At 48.0% G+C, this 21,118-nt stretch overlaps 8 protein-coding genes across 8 annotated transcripts; 4 read left to right on the top strand and 4 right to left on the bottom strand.

Annotated features, from left to right (window-relative positions):
* Positions 1-62: 62 nt before the first annotated feature.
* On the bottom strand, positions 63-1,282 carry FTJAE_6622 (alpha 1 6-mannosyltransferase; the record flags this gene model as incomplete). Its single annotated transcript, XM_037353253.1, has 2 exons — positions 63-157; positions 208-1,282. The coding sequence occupies 2 exons, from the start codon at positions 1,280-1,282 to the stop codon at positions 63-65; spliced, it is 1,170 nt and encodes a 389-aa protein (XP_037206295.1).
* A 5,115-nt stretch (positions 1,283-6,397) lies between these two features.
* FTJAE_6621 (uncharacterized protein) lies at positions 6,398-7,555 on the top strand (the record flags this gene model as incomplete). The annotated part of the gene is made up of 6 exons (XM_037353252.1): positions 6,398-6,657; positions 6,735-6,908; positions 6,974-7,004; positions 7,108-7,205; positions 7,261-7,473; positions 7,537-7,555. 6 exons carry the CDS (start codon positions 6,398-6,400, stop codon positions 7,553-7,555), a joined length of 795 nt encoding a protein of 264 aa, XP_037206294.1.
* An 841-nt stretch (positions 7,556-8,396) lies between these two features.
* FTJAE_6620 (uncharacterized protein) lies at positions 8,397-8,951 on the bottom strand (the record flags this gene model as incomplete). Its single annotated transcript, XM_037353251.1, has 2 exons — positions 8,397-8,827; positions 8,876-8,951. The coding sequence occupies 2 exons, from the start codon at positions 8,949-8,951 to the stop codon at positions 8,397-8,399; spliced, it is 507 nt and encodes a 168-aa protein (XP_037206293.1).
* Positions 8,952-9,769: 818 nt separating this feature from the next.
* Positions 9,770-10,766, top strand: FTJAE_6619 (uncharacterized protein; the record flags this gene model as incomplete). The annotated part of the gene is made up of 2 exons (XM_037353249.1): positions 9,770-9,976; positions 10,077-10,766. 2 exons carry the CDS (start codon positions 9,770-9,772, stop codon positions 10,764-10,766), a joined length of 897 nt encoding a protein of 298 aa, XP_037206292.1.
* Positions 10,767-11,199: 433 nt separating this feature from the next.
* On the bottom strand, positions 11,200-12,316 carry FTJAE_6618 (NIPSNAP; the record flags this gene model as incomplete). Its single annotated transcript, XM_037353248.1, has 2 exons — positions 11,200-11,684; positions 11,737-12,316. 2 exons carry the CDS (start codon positions 12,314-12,316, stop codon positions 11,200-11,202), a joined length of 1,065 nt encoding a protein of 354 aa, XP_037206291.1.
* Positions 12,317-13,312: 996 nt separating this feature from the next.
* Positions 13,313-13,731, top strand: FTJAE_6617 (f-type H+-transporting ATPase subunit J; the record flags this gene model as incomplete). Its single annotated transcript, XM_037353247.1, has 4 exons — positions 13,313-13,361; positions 13,427-13,456; positions 13,511-13,624; positions 13,676-13,731. The coding sequence occupies 4 exons, from the start codon at positions 13,313-13,315 to the stop codon at positions 13,729-13,731; spliced, it is 249 nt and encodes an 82-aa protein (XP_037206290.1).
* Positions 13,732-14,687: 956 nt separating this feature from the next.
* On the top strand, positions 14,688-15,586 carry FTJAE_6616 (serine hydrolase FSH; the record flags this gene model as incomplete). The annotated part of the gene is made up of 2 exons (XM_037353246.1): positions 14,688-14,757; positions 14,874-15,586. The coding sequence occupies 2 exons, from the start codon at positions 14,688-14,690 to the stop codon at positions 15,584-15,586; spliced, it is 783 nt and encodes a 260-aa protein (XP_037206289.1).
* Positions 15,587-15,802: 216 nt separating this feature from the next.
* Positions 15,803-17,411, bottom strand: FTJAE_6615 (26S proteasome regulatory subunit N5; the record flags this gene model as incomplete). The annotated part of the gene is made up of 4 exons (XM_037353245.1): positions 15,803-16,384; positions 16,439-17,158; positions 17,212-17,271; positions 17,328-17,411. The coding sequence occupies 4 exons, from the start codon at positions 17,409-17,411 to the stop codon at positions 15,803-15,805; spliced, it is 1,446 nt and encodes a 481-aa protein (XP_037206288.1).
* Between the last annotated feature and the right edge of the window lie 3,707 nt (positions 17,412-21,118).

Below are 21,118 nucleotides of genomic sequence, written 5' to 3'. Positions count from 1 at the left end.
ATAGTCGTTGCTAAACATTAGGTATCGTGGTTGTGGTTGTGGTTCTGCTTCGGATTATAATGTTATTGCAAGGGTGCTTGGGGTGCCTGAGCCGCCTGCTGTCCCTCTTGTTGTTGCTGCTCGCCCATGTGGCGCTCGCTCTCAGGTTTCCATGTTCCTATCTAGGGTTAGCCAATGCTGATCTGTCATGAGCAGGAGATTCCCTACCTTCAAAGTCGTGCTTGACGAAAGCCATTGGGTCGTCGGGCTCCTTTGCGCCCATCTGTCCCACTCCAGGTGAGAAGCTTGTGATGGGCAACACAACCACATCTCCCACTCGCTTACTCGTCTCCATGCCCGTAAAGTTCTTGTAATCGATCGTGCCCTTGCTTTGTGACATGTCAAAGAACCTTGGATCATTGAAGTATTCCATGATAGCATCTGTCCAGACGGCAGGGCCAGTGAACTCAACAACGTTTCTGTCGATGAACTTTTCCAGCTTGCCTTGATTCTTCAATTCTAACGTCTTCTTCGTAATGCGCGTGATGATATCGCGAAGAACAGGGTGGCCTGGTTTGGCCTGTATCGTCCACTGACAGAACTGGATACGACGACTGTACCACTGAGCCCAGTCGGGGCGATCAGGGTCTGCCTCAATGCCAATGACGAGGCCGATGGTATCGCGAGGAATCTGTTCAGGCAACCATTTCACCGAGCTTTGAATTGCATACGTATCGATATCAGAATAGATGCCGCCTCGAGCGAAGAGAATCAGATAACGGAAGAAGTCGGCCTTCAGAACAGGCATGGGGAGGCTTCGGTACGCCTCAACGACTTCGGGAACCGTGGCGTAGAGTAAGCGAATAAGGTTAACGGCAACGTCGTCGGTAATGACTTCGTGGACAAAGCCAGGGTGCTCCTCCCTCCAAGACGCATGGTGGTCCTTGAACTGAAAATCACCTTGATCAGGACTTTGCTTCCACGTTTGCCAGATGTAAGCTGGAAACTTGGTCGCAACATCGTAAGGATAGGCGTATTCGAGCTTCTCAAAAATTGACATGCCAGACATGTCAATTCGAGGCCGCGTGCGACGCTCCTTTACCTCCATCTCCTTTTGTTGTTCGGGTGGTGGTGACACGGCTTGGTTTGAGGCAGGGGCATCGTTCTTGCTTGTGTCAACGGTAGTAGCAGCCGCATCTTTGGCAGCTGGCGCGACAGGCGTTGTTGTATGAGACCTTGTCAATAGGAAGAAAACAGTGAGAATGAAAACCGCAGCTACGATGGCGCGGCGAGAGTTGAGCATGGCGACGACGGCTGCGAGGCGACTGTGGTATCGAAACGCCAGGTATGTACGAAGTCGCAGTCTTTTTTGGAAATTCGTCGATAAGGAGCGATGCCCAGGATAAGGGACAGGGGTAGGAAGCGAAGGTCGAGAAACGAAAGGACTGTGCTATAATAGCATAGAAAAGCGAGTGTGGCCGGGCAGAAGCCAGTATCAACAAGGGAACAAACACAAGCAAGCAGCTGAATGCGACAGAAGAAGAAGAATAAGTCTGGGAAAATGTGTGTCGGCCAAATAAGTTGATTGTAGTGGACAACAGTCAAATTGAGGCGAGCGAGGGATGAATCTCCAAAGCCAGGGGCCCGCAGTTGGAGACGGTGGAGCTGACACCTACTGAACTAAGGTATCGCAGCGGATAACTCAAGAAACTGGATGGACCCTGGACAAATTGAGGTCGCGGCGCAATCCAATTATTTCAGTATTCTACAGTAGCTGCGCAGTAAGCTCACCAACGGCGCGGTCGCAAAGCGGAGCAGCTGATATGCTGGTAGTAGGTTCGGCCAATAAGGAGAGAGGTGAAGATGAATTGCAAGTGAAAGAGGAACCGGCCTTTATCTGGTCAAGGATTGGTATCAGGAAGTTTAGGCTCGATGCGGTAGTTATTAAGGAGAATGGGAATAAGAAAGGTACAGAATGGGGGTTGTTTGATGAGGGTTTGGAAGAGAGGATGATATTGCAAAGATCCAATGTAAGGGAAAGTCAGAGCATCCACTCGTCGTCAATTACGTGGAACGTGGAGAGATCCTTACTGGATAAGTACCTTTGCAACGGAAGAAGGCACGGAGTACGCGGCCATCTTTTCCTCACGTTTTCGGTTTTCCCACATGGGATCTAACATAGGAGCTACCTAAGATGGGACGAGGAAGGTGATGATGACAGCAAGCACAGCCAGGCCAGTGCAAGCCCAGAGGTTACTACCCATTGATGGAAGTGACACGGACGGCCCGCTTTCGTGCGCTCAACGACAAGTCTCCTTGAGGACAAGTTACCCCTGAAACTTGATGATACTGTGATCAGTAACTTGCCATGGTGGATGAATCTGTAAGGAGTAACCGTCTGGAAGAAGCCGTTTCTTACGACGTGAGCACGCTGTAACATGCGCAGCCACAGGGGCTACTATGCAGCAGCGAGTGAGAATCTGGACGCCTCTTGGCCAATACGATTTGATTAGAAAAATAATACATACATATTCCGAACAACGAGGCTATCATCGCCAAGACCTTGTGAGATAAACAAACCCGACTTCAACAGATTCCATCCTTGTCCCTTGAGTCAAACAAGTTTGTCCCAATCACAATTTTGACACTTAATGCGCCCGCCAACCAATTTGACCCAATTGAGATCTACCTTCATCTCGATTCAGATATGTTACCTAGACGGTTCGCTGATGGCACAATGTGCAACAATGGTGCAATAACTTGACTTGCCCGAGCGAGCTAGACTGCCCTGACAGAAAATCAAACCCGTCAGGAGTTGCGGCTTGCTGTTTGCCGGGCTGGTGCACATATCCTGGATCGCAATTCGTCTCACCAAGTGACGCATACTGTTGATCGCGAAATACAGTGCCACTTTCGAATAAGGTTGCAGAACAAGCCTTTTCTAGCGTTACGTTGGAGATTTCGAAACAGGCGAGGGCAGGGGTTGTCCGCGGAGCATCTCTGTTATAGCCTCTCAGTCGCTGCTTCGAATCCTGTTACAATGGAGCCTGCTTGCGTGTCGGCGATCAAAGGACCACGATCATCGTGAAAAGAGCGGAGACTTGTTGTAAAAGGGGATCCAGATCAAGAACCCCCGTGAGGGGCGGAAAAATCAGCGTTTCTTTGTAACGAGCGAACAGGGAAATATTTGGCTTTCGGCATGGGTATACGACGTGATTTGGCGACCGTTCCTAAATCTTGTGTAGCGGGAAAATCTGTGTGCACTTCGCGAAGCAGTTTGCGTTTCGCATAGGTGAGCAAACATCTGACAAAGTTCTCATCTCGGTCTCAAGTGCCGAGCTCCTCTGTTTCATTCCTTACAGGGGGCTCGATGGCAGCAGCAGTGGTATTCTTTGTTCCAGAACATTGAAGAGGCATGGCTCTAGATAGTCTAGGCATGTGATGATAGAATTAGGAGCATTCAGTCTAGAATTAGGAGGCCTTGAGATTAACTTTATGACTGGGATAAAGGGTCAGAGTTCTATCATCTCCCCTTCACAATATCTTGGCTCTTGTTTGCGGTCTAACACTGTGACAGATAAGATTGAGTGGGATACGAACTGGAATGATAACAGGACAGCCAAGCTCAACTTCATTACTTCATGCCGACAAGCCGTAGCCAAGCGTCATGCTGTTGGATTGCGTCTTCCCAGCGAGACATTAATTGTTGGGACTGTTGATTACAATGCCGTTCGAGGTTGTTGGTCAACATGCGTTTTCCAATATTGCTAAGCAGTTCGTTCACCTTGTGATCTGTGAGAATGACCTCTCGAGTCTCCAGGCTGTGTCTGGCCAGTTCGGACTTACTGTAAATTGTAATTACATATCCATGGTGGTCGTAGGATAGGATCTATGCTCCGTAGAATCCATAGCGTCAGCCAAAATTCATGTGCAGCTCGATTTAAACCCCGATGCTTGCTGACGAAGCACTAAATCGGTGATGCTTGTTCAGCAACTCCTTGAGTTCATCGTAGACGCGCGCAGAAACCATTCCGGATTTTCAACAATTCTTGTCTGTTCATCAGCTTTCTAGGCCAAAGCCGACTCTAAGCAGCCCGGGATTAAGCCATTATCGAAGGCGAACTCTTTACGAATCCGAAAATTCCGTCCACTTACAAACTTGCCGAGGGAGTGAGTACCTAGGTTCGGAAACAAAATCATATTCTTGACATGCCATGTCTGCGCCTATTACAGGACATGACATAGGGCGCGCGCGCAGTAATAAACGCCCGAGCTAGTTGTCTTGGTGCTCTGTCTAGTATCATGGACTTTAGCGTATGTAGACCAGCGGCCCGTAGGCACCACTCTTGTTAAATCCGTAGACTACGTTGAACAGAACTGTGAATCGGTATGATGAACTCTGGTTTTTGGTGGTTTCGGAATTCAAGATCCTACTAGGTCAGCATGATCTTCACCAACCTATCATGTTGCATCCCGTCTTCCCTTTGCGTCTGCAGCCCGACGTAGGTTAGCCCTCCACGTTGAATAGGATGTCACCCTTGATGGAGGGCAAGGTTTTTCTTGGCACAGAGTAATCATGATAATCCCAGCCATGAGAGGTCGGAAGCAAGCTCCCCCGCCCCCATTTCGAAGAGCATGTTGTACGACATAGGAGCTCAAGAAGCTCTGATCTGCATAATAATATGTAGGTTGACAACGTGCAGATGTGCGTTATCGAGTGCTACCACGCGTAATAATAAACTGGTGGATGGATGGGCCATGTGTTGTACACCAACAGCATGATATTCATAGCGACGAAACAAAACAAAACAAAACAAACAAAGGAATCGACTGCGAGACCGATCCTCCTCATGATGATGGATCCTACAGCCCTAGCAGCTGCATCATGATTTTATTCCTATTTGGGTAATAATCGTGGACTTGACAACCCTTCAATTTGTCAGCCCAGCATCTCCAAGGTCCGGATTCTGACACAACGGGCTTTGCTCTTTGCCCGGCAGCCGCCACAACGAAGGGATTCAGATACAGATAGACAAGGGATATTAGCAACAGCAACAGCAACAGCTTCCAAGAAGAGGCCAATCTTGGCTTACTCTGCCACAGAGTTTAATTGATTAATTATCGTCGTTCGCTTGCCACACCCCGGCCTCTCGGTTCTTGTAGACTCTCCGAGGATGCCGAGTCAAGCCCCGCTCCTGAGCGGACTTACAGGCTTAAGTCCCAGCATTTGCATAATCAATAGGGCTCTTCGGCTCGGGTAGGCACTGTTTGTAAGGCATTCGATTGCTGAAGGTAGAATAGGGAAAGCCCTCCAAAGACAAGATTAACTCGCCATGTCAAGATCTGGGGTCACATATAGGTGCATGTACTGATAATACCTGTACCTCGACGAATAGTTAGTGCACTAACTGCAAAACGAAAGCCTTCCGTCTTGTCGGGTCTGATTCTTAACATGATCTCCACCTTGATCGGCGATGGAACCCGCATTTCATGTCTTCGTCCGGAGCGCGCCCTCTAAAGCCGCGGATATAGTCTCCTGTACGGGTACGAATTGCTTCTGTAATTGGACCCTGAGGTGCACAGGTCAGCCACACCTGTACAGTAGGAGTTCTGCTTAGTAGGTAGTGAGTTGGCGTTGGAACTTTGGCCTTGTCCGGAAGCTCCAGCAGTTACAACCGCAGGACTTGAGGCCTAAACCCGTCCATGGAATCTGGAGATTTGCAAGCATGACAAAACGGGCCAGAAGCCACGCCCTTGTTGGACTTGACTGCTGTACAAGTTGTAGCTGAGATGTAGCGTACCTTGGGTCTGTAGTTGCAGTACGCCCTACACGCCCCCCTAGCTTGGATACTTTTACGGCATGCCATGGGTTGGGTAATCAGAATGGATGGATCTCGTTATCCGTGGTGTTGACCTCCATCTTAAATACCTTGGCTGATCCTGTCCTGCCTTGCCCTGGCCTTTTTGTGTGTTTGTAGTTCATCATTTCATCACTAGTACTCCGTATATTGATTGACGTTAGAACATCTCACGAACACGATCTTACCAATACTCGAAATAATTAAAGTCGACCATCATTATTAAACTTCCTTCGGAGTTCGGGGATTGCGACTTTTGCATCCACAAACCGCTTACACAACCAAGCCAAGCCGACAGGACCATATAAGTTGCCGCCTCCCGCCATCAATCCGCCCCCGATAGCATATCCGCGAGCAATAACGTTATATATACCAACTCAAATCGTCCGGTCAATTTCACAAGCCTTCAATTCTTTCAGTTATTCGACGGTAGTACTCAGATGTTATCATAAGGTTTCCAACACACCCGAATCCTCGTATTGCGACATTAGACTGCCACAAGGCGTCTCATTCAAATACTCGCTTCAACCCCAACATCTACATCAAGAAACAACATAATCATGGCGACCGAAACCGATACTCTCTCTTTCTCGTTACCAACTAGTACTGCTCCTACCGATTTTTCTGAATCCACATGCATGCCTCACTCGACTCCCTTTTACCCAGTCCCCGACAAGCCAGCCGAGTGGGATTCTAGAATACCACCACTGCAGCCGACCCCACAATCACAAGATACTGCATCAGGGGGTGGATGTTTCAACGACGGAGGTCTTTTATATAGAGTTCAGGCTGAGCGCGAATGTCGAGAAGGACCTGGCAAGTAAGTTGGAAGAAGCATCTAGGATTGCCGAATTGGTCCGGACGTTGAAATGCTGACTATACTTTGGTACTTCTTAGAACCGTTGAAGAGGCCTGCCAACGCTCTCTTAACCACTTCCCATGCCCTGGACTCGCCTTTCCGATGCCTGCCCTCGACTTTGACTTTCGAATCGCTGTTCGTTTAAATCAAGAAGCTGTCCACGTTGACTCAGGCAACACCAAGGAAATTACAACCGTAGCCGCTGGAGTGTGGTGAGTTAGCTGCTTTTGCTTCTTATGAAGGCTACCTATAGAAGGCCAACTAACTTGTACTATAGGTCCGGATCTTTTGGCCACGGCCGCGTCATTGTGCGTTTTTCCCTTTTTTTTCACACGCCCCCAACCCCTTTCAGAATCCTACACTTTATCCAATTCGTGGCTGACTGAGGAGGATTTTTTGTGTGGTGTATAGGCAGGCGGATATGATCTTGGCCAGGCACGCGGTTTTAGGCCCATGAGGCTTGTCGAGGGCGCCTTTGTCGTCCAAACAAGTGATGAACAGCCTGCACTGTAAGTTTTCAGAATTCTTACAAGTCACTAGACTTGGGTTTAACTCATCGGCCAGTCTCGAAATGCGCACTCGCGGTTCTCTCTCAGGACCCGCAGATGTTCTCGACACTCTATTAAGCCCTCGGGCCCCCAAGGACATTGACCCACGACGATATGGATTCCGCATGTTCGCCACGTTCAAGACATCCGACAAGCGTTACGCCGAAATCGTCAACTGTGGATTATGGGTGGCCAGTGGTGCCTGGCGTGGCGAGCATTTGGTTATCGAGTAAGTCCCTCTCTTGAGTCATAGTCCCCATCTTACAAGGCCGTGCCTAATCACAAGACGCAGTGCCTACCGTGTTACATAAAAATTCACAAATCACCAGCAAGCGAAAGATCCGAATGACTTGGCTTGACTTAACAGAAACGACATATTTAGCATTGCATAAGGGATCCCGACTGGATAGCGGATCCCTCGGCGCACCACGGGAGTTGGTCTTTAAACAGCCGAGTCAGTTTTCGACCCGGTTAGCAAATAGGAGGAAATGGACGGATGATGACGATGCATTGAGCGGCGTAGACATTGGATCTTGAGACTTTCCCATCTCTTCCTTAATCCTCATTTGTTTGGGTAGTGATGAACTGAATGACCTGCCTACTCAAAACCATATAACGTTATTTGACGACAAGCTGACGTTCCATATCAATTTTGGTGCATGTAATTCCATCCGGTACTTACGTCGGTCTCTTACTCGGGCCATAATACACCGACGGGGTGTTTCCGAGTTATCATTATCAAGCAAGAACATTCTCCTCCTTTGGCGGCTATCATGAACCAATTCTTGATCAGTCGGTCACACCAATTTCTATTGCTTATTGGGACTATGCCCGAAGGTCAGACGGCCTCTGGTTTGGTTCTGGCTGGTTGATTCATAATCACTGTCTCTCGAGCTGACCCAAATCATCCGGATCGGCGGCCCACCCAAGCCCTCAACTCCTCAATTATCGAAGTCAACTTAGATCTCGATACTGTCAGATTGGCTTGTTTTGTGTGGCAGTTGTGCATACCCGCGCATTCCGACTCGGACGCCGTGGACTTTGTTCTATGGGGAAACTGTCAGCAAAACACAATGCTAATCTAAGATTCGCATGCAAGGTTACTTGCCATGTAGATCTGATGCAACACAGTCTTGCTGCCGTGTCCCTATCTCACTTGAGCTTAATCCGGAGTTCCAGACAACTGAGCTTCCTCAGGCGACTCTGATCCTCCTCGTCTCCACTGGCCACCACATCGTCCACGGCTCCGACGGTTCCTGTCGTGATCTCCACCTCACAGTCTCCCTCGTGCTCAAACCAACTCGCGACCGCGAGGATCTTCTCAATGGCTTTACCCGTTCCTGCCAGTGTCACGGCAGCACTGTCCACATCTCCACCGCTATTTCGCTGCAGCGCCTCAACACGCGAGTGTAGGGACGCGTACTTGGGTGCTGCGCCAGTTGTCTTGAGTGAGTCGTCAAGCTGTTTACGGGCGCGTTTGACCACAGCCATGAACGGTGTCCTTGAAGACACGTAGATGATGCGAGATTTGGAGGATGCTGGCGGCTGGCGCCTAGTTAGAGGGCGTTTCTCAACACGAGCGCCTGGGAAGTGTTAGTCACACATTCGTAGTATTTTTGTGAGAACTGTACCTTCTGAAATAGCAGGCAGCTTACTCAAGGTACCATATACCTTGTTTGGAGCCTTGGAAGCCTCGGTCGAAGCCATGTTGTCGTTTTTATGAGATTTGGCTGCCTGATGCTGAGTAGCACATGAATCTTCAAAAGAACTTTTCAACAGGTTTTAAAGGAATGTGCTCAAACAAATTCAACTTTGTAAATGCCACGAGTCCTCCTTTTGAATCGATTGTTTCTAGCCACCTCAGTTCTAAGGATGCTTGAATATGGATGATGCCTAGCGTGAGCAGAAGTTGAAGTGGTGGGAAGAAGACATGAATTCGGAGTAGAAAGGAAGAGTAAAAAAGGTCTGAGATGCGGACACCGCCACTACTATCGCGATGCTCTCACGGACTGCGGTGAGAAAACGACCTTCAAATCAATACTTTCCAAAGATTTGATTTAGATGATGAGAACAATTTTTATAAGATGTTAATAAACTTTATATCACTGTCGTACAAGTAAAATCTTCCTTTCAAAGTTGAGCATGAGAGCGCCACAGATCTGTGGCGCAGCTCATGCACCCCAAATGTAGCGTTTCTAGGGGCCCAGTGGCCCACTATAGACGTCACATTGAAGCTGTCGGCTGAGCTCACCTAGAGCCAATATTCTGTCGGGCTACTCGTCCATCTCCAACTCGTTCCTGATCAGTCTCGGTCCACCATCGCCATAACCTCATCGCCGTTATCCTCTCTCATGGCTGCCTACCTTGCTACCCGAGAAGTATCGACCAGCTAGGCACCTATTCATAATGTCCATTGCAATCTGGCCCCCTGTCTCGCCGGCCGAGCTCAGACTTAAAGCCTCCGAAACCCAGGTACTGCGACCTCCTGCGACAAAGAGAAACGAGAGGAAATAAGCCAAGAAAATATGCTGATCTACTTTGATAAGGCGCGCGAACTCGATTGGATCGTCGACGAGACACTCGAGATCTGCCGCGATCTTAAACATGGCCTTGAGGATTGCTATGCGCTCCTCGCGCCTATCGATCCGGGCAGTACACTCGTCATGAGTACGCCGCGTAACGAAAAAGTGAAGGGCACGCTCACTCGTGTCGGTACTCGTATTGTTAAAGGCGTAAGACTGCCTGTTGAGCTCATGTCTCCTTGCATGCAGCTCCAGCTCCAGTTTCGTTCTGCATGCTGACGTCCTTCGATCGCAGACTATACACCTCCAGCTTCGAACGATACCTCCACAGACCCTGTCCCTCTCGCAGTCCAAAGCCATTCATATCCAAGGCCTCGATGCTTTGCATGGCTACCTAAACCAGTCCATAGATCTCCTCGCTATTACTTTGTCTAAACCACAGGACGCTAGCTCACTCGCCTCTACTCTCAGCATCCTTGCTGATTCTCTCTCCGATTCATCAGCTATTCTTAAAGGACCTCCTCTAACAGACTCTGATCCTGCTTGGCAGATGTGCTCGTGTTCACCAGATCAGTTTTTGCCATCAATCGGGCCCAACCTCAGCTTTTATCTAGGTCTTCAAGAAAGCTGCATAATTCTGTGGCTGCGTGCTCTAGAACCTGTTCATGCGCATGTTCATTTTGGCACCAAGCTCGGTCTAGCCTTTGGAACTGTACGTCGGCTGGAGCATGACGAGATGGACACCGTTTTCCGGTATAATACACAGGGGTCCAACATTGGCGGCTCGAAGCGGGGCAGTGCCCGCCATACCCCGGAGCCAGGATCGTCCGCTGCAGAAGTGGATAGTAATGATATTCAGGAAGTCTATGTCCGGGAAAAGGTACGCGTCGAAAGCGCAGATCCGAGTCTCATATCCATTCAGTCCAAGCTTAGCTACCTCAGTCACATGCTTGGCCAAGCCCGAAGGAACATTGCTGAGGTCCTAAGTGTTGACTCTTAGAAGTGAGGGGGAAGGCCATGTGAGCAGCTTTGCATGTAAACTGATTGGATACCCCTGGCGTTAAGGTGACAATGGTTATTGTTGGGCGGGGTTTTCGCTCCCAAGCTTGTTTCGAATTATCATAGGCTTCGAAAGCCTTAAATCGGTATCACTATATGTCGCGATGTTATGAATACTCGTTCTTCGGTTTCAGATGAATTTGTAGAAATTTAGATAATACATCTATCCATGCAATCCATAATCCACATTCCACCGCTCCTCTGCTAAAACCGTAAAGACTCTTGACATAAACAAAATGGAGTATGCTGTAAAAACGTCAAGAGACAGCCTCTTATCTCGTACAGGAGGCATGTTCAGCCTGGATTTGACCAGGCGGGTGAGATGATCAGAATACTGTGCAGTGAGAGCGGCAGCAGTGTTGTCGCTTGAGCATTTATCGAACAGGAGACCAAGGCATTGGGACGAGAATCCTTGACTTCATGCTCTGGATAAGAGGCACTGTCTTGTGGACTGTGTCGCTCCAGCCCTCGACCTGCCAGCTCTGTTCACGACGGCCTCGGCGCTCCTCAAGATTGGCAAACTGCCACAGATGGTGGACTGTGTTAAGATCGCCGATCTGAACGAACCAAGCGCCAACACCCTCCATAACCTCACGGCGGGCCTTGAGACCTCGTCGCCAGTGTGTCTCCCACTCCAGCAGGTTGCCGGGATGTAGCGTGTAAGAACGCAACTCAAAGATGCCACCGAGCGACCGTGGGGGGGTCGTTGGCCAGAAAGAGAATTCTTGCATAAGAGAGACATTCTTAGAGTTGATTAGGCCCTTTAGCTTATTATCAAAGTCGGCAAATTCGGGATGGTGAGTAATTGAGTATCGGGATTGATGGTAACCTTCGTATTTTTGGTATTCCCAGATGTGGACTGTTGAGACGGTTAGTTGTCAGAAAGCAAAATGCAATTAATCATAACCTACCGAAGGTATCACAATCGCCAACTTCTGTCCTCCAGCTTCCGACCAAATTCACCTTGTTCTCCGGGGCGTTCGCCATCTTGGGATACCATTTCCCGACGAGATCGACATATTCGTCAACCTTCTCAGGCTTGACTTCGTGAAGAACGATCGAATGGACGTACTTGCCACGGGCAAGAACTTGACTGAAGCTTGCTTCGAGCTGAGCATCGAGCTCACGACCCTCCTTGGTACCGTAAATGAGATTCGTCAAAGGGCCCGCCTTACGGGAAGGTTCAGGCTCCTTCACCTCCTCAGAGCGTCCTACATGGTCATTCTGTGAGCCCTCGACCGACGCGTTGAAAGGAACGTTAGCAGACTGCGGGTGAGAGGGCAACGAACTGGCTTCTCGCTTCTTCTGTGCCTCGACCAGGTGATCGCGGAAATCCTTCTGTTTCTGACTGAACTTATCGACCTCTGCATGTGTAGGGTTGACATCTCCCAGTGAAGGTGTGCGACCGTTAAGGATAGCAGTCGAGCTCAGAGCTCGCACGCCTGCAAGAGGAGTGACGGCAGCGGCGCGTGCAAATTGACGACTGAGCATTTTGAGGATGGTTGGAGCTTGGAGCTTTGATTGAGGTGCGGTGAGGAATGGGAACGCAAAGTCTCGAGGTGGATGGGGCGCAATTGGTGTCTAATAAAGCTGACACTGGCGCGGGCGCGGGGAGATTGCGGGCGATCTTGCAGATGACAACAACGTTAAAACGTCAAACGTTGGAGTTGTGCGGTTGTAGATCTTGGAGGGACCGAGACGGACAGGGGAGATGCTGAAAGGAGAAAATACACCGAGGGAACGGAAGCAGAAGGTCAGATGCGGCAGGATTGGTGGCAATCAAATGCTGGCAGGGCACAGCAGAAGCGGGAAGGCAGGCGTTTAAGCGTCAAGGTGGTATCAAAGCACCTTTTGGTTGAGATTGCCCTGGCACTGGCAAACCTAAGGAGGAGGGCGAAGCGCGTGGACGATTGGGCAGCTTAGAGTTGGAGGGACGGAACGGCTTTCGGTTACACGCCCAGTGAATGTATAATTCACCCCGCACTTCTTGTGTGAGTTTTGGTTGTTTTTAATGACGAGTAAGACGAGTACAGACTCTATGAACCTTTGACAGCGAAACAAGGACAAAATAGAGTGATTTGATTGAGGGAAACAGGAGTGATGAGATCAGACGGTTTGAAGTACGTACACTACCTTCTTAAAGCTGGAGCTTGAGGAGCTATCTGATGATGTCACCCCAGCTTTGTCACGTGTAAACCTAAGCTTCCATTAGCGCGTCAAAGAATGCGGGGTTCGGTTCGGTTGGGCCTGCTGTTCCTCAGCTCTGGCAAGGTACGTACCCACCTACCTTACTCAGCAACTCCCAAACTCTTTCTGCCTCAGCCTCAAGGCACACAGAAAACCATCCGGGCCGGGCTCGGCTTCGGCAGAACCCGCTCGGAGCTGTGTCGTTCGGAAAAAGGCTCGTTCTGTAGCAATCTCAATCTTGAAGCGATACAGTCCATCAAACCGAACCTACCTCCCACGATACCCACGAAATCCGTCATCATGTCTTGGCTCGGTGTTCAACCCCTCAAGAAGTTCAACGCTCCCTTCTGTATGTTCAATTGCGAACCGTCCATCTGCGCCATCGTGAACGTGTCTCGCTGACTCCTCCATTAGTGAAGCCTTACTGGCCCTTCTTCGCTGCTGGTACGTGATGTTGCGCAATTTATCCGACAAAACGATTCTTTCCCGATCATATAGCGCCGCGCCCGACTTCGATTGATCTTTTGATGAGTTTCGGACAGCAATTGATTCTTGATATAGGTGTTGTCATTGCCTACGGCGTCAACTCCGCCCAGACCGCGATGATGAACTGTACGACCCCCATCAGATGAGCACAGGGCGACGACTAATTAAATATAACAGCTGCCGAGTGGAAGAACGACCCCCGCAACCCCAACGCCAAGTCTGGCGGTCACTAAGTTTGATGGGAAAGGAAATGGGATTTCGTCCAGCTAGCATGCATAATCGACCCGCTCGAACGCGAGGCCATGGTTCACGAGATGGAATTGTAACATAGAATCAAAAAAGGGGCTTCATTGACCTATACAACGACCATACGAAAGTTGCCCATGGATATAACTGCGAACGACGAATACCCTCGAACTCCGGATGTCCGATTGTGCGGGAAGCAAGACCAAAGTCTGGTCTGGTTATGTGACATGTACAACCCTTGACTCACTCTGAAATCTACCATCATGCTCCGTGGTTTATTTCTATTTTTGTGCAAGGAAGATGAACTATGGCCCAATACTCACCGCGACATACTGGCTATTAAGCTCTTGTGGATGTAGTGGTCCATCATCATGGCCACATGATATCTCGTTTCTGTACTTACTTTGTGCCGTGTCTGTGTCTATTTCATGCAGATGCATCCAATTGCTTCCAGGCCTCTCAATATAATCCTCCGACAAGAAGGCTTATGCGTCAAGACGTGAAACTGTTGACAACAGCTATACTGGATATGATTAGTGGATAGCCTCCCATATTAGATCTCAACTGTGGATGAAACTGCAAGTTTAAGAGAACATGTCTAAAGACCTTGATTAGCCAGCCATTGCTGAATTGTTGACAACGTCCGTGGTGGGGTTAAAGTACCGCCATGTTCAGTAACGGCCCGACGCCCTTTGAGAGAGATTTCTCCCACTGACAAATCATAAGAGCGTCTTTCTACTAAAATTGTTATTATTGCTCTCCACGCTCGACTCATACGGCCTACAACCTTGTTATCAACACTGATTTAATCCCGCTCCAACATCCCATTACTTCTCTATAGATGCGTTTTCTTCTTAGTACTTTTTCTGCTGCTAGATCAACTGTGACTACGATTAGAAGGGCCTCATCTTTCTTTCCTCCATACAAAGTTTGCTTATCTACAATGACCGCGACAACAGCTCCCAAGCCGAATGGCAATGGAAAACACGAGGTCAAGATTCTCATGCTTCATGGTGAGTAACCATGACATTCATGCAAAGAGACGCATTCCAAATGACTCTCGGTCACCTTTAGCATACCCTGGACTCACTCGTAATCTCACAAGTCCCTCACTGACATTTATCACCAGGCTACACACAATCTGGCGCTCTATTCCGAGCCAAAACTCGTGCCTTGGAGAAGACACTTGTCAAATTACTCAACCCTGTCTCACTTCTCCCTGTCTTCCTTTATGCCACTGGTCCCAACCGTCTAAGTCCAGAAGACATCCCAGGCTATCAACCCCCTGAGGAGCCCCAGCCAGAGGACTACCAACCCGATACATGGGCATGGTTCCGCAAAGATGAAGCCACCGGAAATTATCGACTGTTCGACGAGGGCATGGCTACCGTTGGACAGGCCATTCGAGAAGCAGAGGGCATCGATGCAGTGTGTGGTTTCAGCCAGGGTGGTGCCATGGCCGCTCTTGTAGCAGCTGCTCTTGAGCCAGAACGCACTCTGCCTGAAGGAAGGGAGGGAGATTGGGCGAGAGGCCTCAGAGAAGCAAACTCTGGAAAGGCTCTTAAGTTCGTCATTTCGTACTCCGGATTTTGGGCCACCCCCAACTCGCTCCAGTTCTGCTATGAGCCCAAGATCAAGACTCCTTCGTTACACTTCCTTGGTAGTCTTGACACAGTGGTTGACGAGAGTCGAAGCAGAGCTCTCACAGATCGCTGTCAAGACCCTCTCGTACTTGTTCACCCAGGAGGTCACCACGTACCTGTGTCCAAACAATGGGCAGCGCCTCTGGCTGGCTTCATCAAGGAGCATGGTCAGAATAATGAGCCTAAAGCAGAGCTGTAATGAAAAGTCTTGTCAAGGGATGATTTTTGTTACGACGTTCTCATTGAATTTTGGGAAAACGCATATAGACTAAGACGAATACGAATAGATAGACTTGGTGAAATACACCAAATACCGTGTCATACGTCCTCATCCCGAGGACTATCTAACCTGTATAATTACAGACCACCCAAACCGTCATGAATTATGAACTGCTCTATCCTGTACTCCAAAGTCTTATTTAGCAGGCTGGATTCGCGCCATCATCTCCTCCTTGGTGATGAGATGATCAATTCTTTCCAATAGTCCCAGGAGACTCTTCATGTTGTGACTCCATTCGTTGAGGACATCGTCAGCATCTCTAGGCTTTGCGAAGCTTACAATTCGTGCGGGTCGGTCGATTTTGGCGTAGACAGTCTTGGAAGTTACAAGCTCGCTGATGTACTTCTCTGTCTCGTCCTCGGCAAGATCAAGTAGCTGAGTCAGGCGGCTCATCTGGATGCGAGTATAGTACTTGGCAATAACTCGGACGTTATGCTCAATCACTCGCTTTCGCAGATCCTGCCATCGCTGGTGAGCCTTGTCGTCCGAAGATTGACCAAGCTGGGCGTCAAAGACATCGGTACTGCAGAGGTGAGGGCCGAATCTCTTAGAGATCTCTGGCCATCGCATCAACTCATGCACAGTAAAGAGTCGCAGAAGTTCTGCCTCGGCTGGAACTTCAGAGTTGCGTGTGTCTTTGTGGATTCGGTGAAGGAGGTCGTGCTGTTCGTTGTCATAGGGAGCTAGGATGACAAAGTAGATGATGCGTTGCAGGACCTATGGTTAGGAAATTAGCAAAGAAGATCAATACTTCAGAGGCAGTCAACGTACAGGTCGAAGCTTGGCCGGGTCTTCCTCGACTGCTTCCGTGTCCAGAACCTGCCGATAATGCTTGCACACATCCAGGTACTTCTCCTCGTGCTTGGCAAGGATGATCTGCTGCTCGTAGTATCGCAGCTTCAGATCAGTTGTGTCATCCTCCTTCTCTTCAGGAACCTCCTCGCCGCGTGCCTTCTTCTTTTCACGCTCCTTTTGCTCCTTCTCAAGCTGCTCGGCCGTCTTTTTAGGCTTGCGAGAAAGATAGCGAGTGCTGATCTTGCGTCCTAGAATAGCAGCCTGTGTCCAGTCTCCGCTCTCAATACATAGCTCAACCTGCGCCAAAATAAACTCGGTCTTTTCCCGTCGATCCATGGAACCAAAGGTCTCGACTTGCAGCTCGCAAAGAATCTCGGTGGCGGATTTTAGATCACCTTGCTTCTTCTTAATGTCGGAAAGGATCTTGGTCACACGGGCTCGTTCGACTTCGACGAAGATCTTTCCTTCTGTTACTGTTCGCAGAGTCTCGATTACAGACAGCTTGGTCTTGAGGTCGGGAGTGTCGTCAAGGAAGCCCATGACGGTCTGGACCATCTTGGTGATGGCTTGCTTGAGCTGACTGTGCTTCTTGGACAAGACCAAGGTCTGGTCGTTCAACAAGCTCCAGTCGCCCGCGTTTTTGCATAGTGTGACGATTGCGATCAGAACTCGTGATGTGGACGCAAGATCGGAGGCCTAGTACTGGGTTAACGGCGAAAGGGATTGAGCAGGCATGTACCAATGCATACTTGTCGGGTTTGCTTCTCGAGCGCAGCAAGCTTCTCAATGGCGCCTTGGAGGTTACCGGACTAAGCAGAGCGTCAGAAAAAGTCCAATATCGGTAGCTCAAAGCTCAAAAACCTACCGCAGCCAGCTTCTCAGCTTCGGGAAGCTGCTGGTCAACCTCCTTCGAGAAGTCCTTCTCGGGCTTTAAAACTCCGTCAGACATGGTAGCGATCGCGATGTAGGCCCCTCAAGATCTGTAATTATCGGTCAAGGTTTGAATTGGAGGGTTCGAGTTCAGGGATCGTTGGTGTTCAATGTTGTTGCGATGAGTTTAAGGTCGTGGGGGCGTGTTTGGTTTAGTCCAAGCTGGTCGATTCAGTGACGAGGCTCACGCAAGAGGCTCCTGCCTGCCTGTCATTAGGTCCCCACCAAGCGAAGCAGGACCAGGCCTGGAATTTAGTGGGACCGATTCCGGATTCTCCGTCATCCAACTTTGAGGGCACGTGACCCATTTCCTCAACTACAGGTACTAGGTTCAATGACGATGTCACCACGCAGTCAAGCTGATTTCATGAGATCTGAAAGTGCTCTCAGAGAGTTTCTTGCTAAAAACTCTGCAGGGCTTGAGGAAATACGAACCTAAATTTGGACGGTCTTGGACATGTTCATTCACTTAAGGTAACAGACTGCCTAATGGAAGCTTGCAACGTACTCTGTGTTATTTATTTAGGTTAGGAACTAACGAAAGGGAATACGAAGACGAATTTGCAACAAACTGTCACGATACGGTAGAACATTAGCATAAATGAGTCTTTGTATTCTTTCTAACTTACATAGGGTCTTCAACTCCTGAGCCAACAAGCTCAAAATACGAGTTATAGTAAGAGATTGTTTTGCAATTTGTTCCTTTCGTGGTAATAACTATAGCTATAGCCATATCAAGAAGATAGTATCTTCACTTGAAGATATCTGGAGTCTGAAGTTTACAATTGTCAATCAGTAATTCTAAACGTTTCCCAGAACGAGGTCTTGAACGCTTTATCTATCACAAAGCTTGGAGAGAAATGCTAACCTAGACTCAAACCTGGTATTTTTTCACATCAATTGACAAAGCCAAGGTCAGAAGGACGTAATAGATATAGAACTACGGAAGGAAGAATACTTGGGCAGATCTCAAGATAGGGGCAGGCTTGTCATCGCACACTAATTGCGTGAATGCCCCGACTTGTGCGAAGAAGCGATTGAGGCCACTTTGCCAAAAACTCGACATACTGGGATTTGGAAATCAAGCGACACCCGTTCATTCATTGCAACTTACACTTGTATTGTATTGTCGAAATGAATGCTCGAAATGAAGTCTGAGCGAAGTGAGGATTTCCAAAATGTTTTCCAGAATTGAGAAGCAGAAATTTTTGATTTTGATGTATAAGTTGCCCTCTGAAGTGCCTACAGTCCCCATCAACGAAACAGAATCACAGTGTCATATTGCAGACTAACTGTAAGTGCAAATTCATTATCAAGGAGGCATATAATCTAAGAGGGTGCAATAGGAATCGCGTAGATACGAGCCGAGATCAAAGCGTTGGACGCCTTCTACCTAGTATAACCTCAGCCTCTTCGAAATCTGTATATATCTAGATTTGTTCAGCCTAGTGAACTACTAGGATGTTTGCTTCGCCGATAAACTTTAACGGTAGCTAGAATGGCGTCGGTAAGAGTTGCAATATAAAGAAGAGACTGAGACGGTACGAGAATAGATGCGTCTAGAACGACCTGTCCCTTCAGCTTGAAGTAAACTTTTTGTCACGCTTGCCCCATTAGTCCTTTTATACAAGATGCGATATGCATTTATAGCTGAAATCAGCTAAAGTCGTTGATGAAACCCCTTAACGGTATAGCTATATGATTATGGATTCTGCCCCCTTTTGTACTGCTGACACATCCCTAAGATGTAGTTTTAACCTCATACTGGAGATGTTTCAAGTCTGGCGGTATAATGTTGGTAACAATTGTAGTTTTGGACTTGGAGATACCCCTGATACGATACTGATTATGTACAACTGATAATATGTACTCAAATCATAGAATGTCAGTAATATACCCATACATTCGGTATTCAGCACGATTTTCTACCTAAAGAGTTGAAGAAAGCCCATAGTCGAGCGATGCTCATGTAAGACGTTCCTGAGAAATGAGTCATCATAGTTGAAGTCTTTTCAGAGACTGCCAACAGAAATCCTTTAAGAGTCCAAAAGCAGATTCAATAGGCGGCCTATTCTGGAATCACTTGAGAAGGGCCAAACCTAGGAGCCGCTCGTATTGACTTATCAGCCTACAGGATGACAGCTCCTAGTACAAGCAGGGGATGTTGCTTCACCAAAGCCAACACACAGAGATTCTAAACCGCAAAGTTTAGATCAACTATACAGGTTACTTTATGTATCTGTCACAAGACAATACATGCTAATTTGACTTAAGAACAGCCGTCGTTATCCTGTCATGGAAGACTGTTGTTCTGAATGGCGAGTAAGATATCATCAAAGTCGTGATAGACTCTAGGCCAAGCCCAAATACATCGCACTATATGCAGCTGAGACCCCACAGCACATAGATCATAAGATTCTGGTAATCAATCCTGACAATATGTAAATTGGCTGGCTATGTTTCCAATAAACCGATTCCAAACCGGCTTTTCCCCCATATAAATTCGCATTTAGGTCCAGAAAAACCTGGAGACATAGAAAAGTTCAGTTAAAGAACCACTTATCACTGTTCGTGGGGGCTCGCCCTGTTCTTTGTCCTCTGACTCTTCACTTAGCTATTGATATGGGGTACTATAATTCGGTAGAGGCGATGGCGAAGAGAGAGCTCAAAGTCGGTACAGTATCCAATAAGAGCAAAAACTTGTTAGTCGATACGGATCGTCCAGTCATGAGCGAAGCAGACATGCGTATCTTACTACCACTAATTCTTTCAATGTCTATTGTAAAGTCTTATAAGCTGTAAAATAAAAAGCAATTAGGGCTTACTAGTCAGGCACAACTTGTATGATCTAATTCCCTGGCGTGAAACACTGAGACATGACGCCAGACTGGGATAACTAGCTTCGATTAAATATTGAAGAGAGCCAAACGGTTTATATCGAGACATTGATCTGATATATACAGCATCTAATCTAAAAGGAGTAGTTTCGATTTATCCGTCTGTGGGGTGCTGAAATCTTGATTTGGGCTGGAAAATCTTACAGCTGAGCAATGTCCAACGGGCTCTGTCGGTATTACCTCTCACGTACCTATGATCGCGAATTCGCTTCTGTGGTGACTGTGATAGGCCTACTGACGGTACCGCTTAATGACATTTGATACATGCCTCAACGACTGCAAGACTCAGCGCGTAAAGTCCACGACCAATAATACTTTCCAAGTTTTTGTGTTAATCTATCCAAGTACTGTACTTTCGTTCTCGTCAGATTTCCTATTGAATATTATAGCAGGTTTTTGAATCTCGAAAGGAGATATGGCAATGTACGAGAGGCAAAATAACCTCAGAATATATTCTCCAGACGCTTTATGTTCGTTTCAAGATCTGGTTATGGTTCAAAAGTCAACATAAATCTGAAGCCATGAAAGCTCAGGGCGAAGTTATGATGATTTTTCATCACGAAGGTTTTATCCATAAATGAGATCATACCCTCCGACTTAGTCCCAATTTTTAATCCCAACCAGAGAGTTAAAGAACCTTTTTTGAAATCAATGCAAACCAATCTTGAACTGACTTGATATGATGATGAGGTTGAATCTATAAGTCGGAGGAAGCTCGGGACAGCAATCGAAGACGATTAAGCGATTGGTCCGTGCACCATCGTCATTGTTTATCAACTTTCGCTCTCCGCATCATCGAGTGGGATCAAAACAATCCAAAGCCGCTTTT

The sequence above is a fragment of the Fusarium tjaetaba genome (assembly GCF_013396195.1).
Source record: "Fusarium tjaetaba strain NRRL 66243 chromosome Unknown NRRL66243_c0000129, whole genome shotgun sequence".
Taxonomy (NCBI): Eukaryota; Fungi; Ascomycota; class Sordariomycetes; order Hypocreales; family Nectriaceae; genus Fusarium; species Fusarium tjaetaba.
Note: the sequence above shows the minus strand (reverse complement) of the source record. Positions and strands in the feature narration are given on the sequence as shown.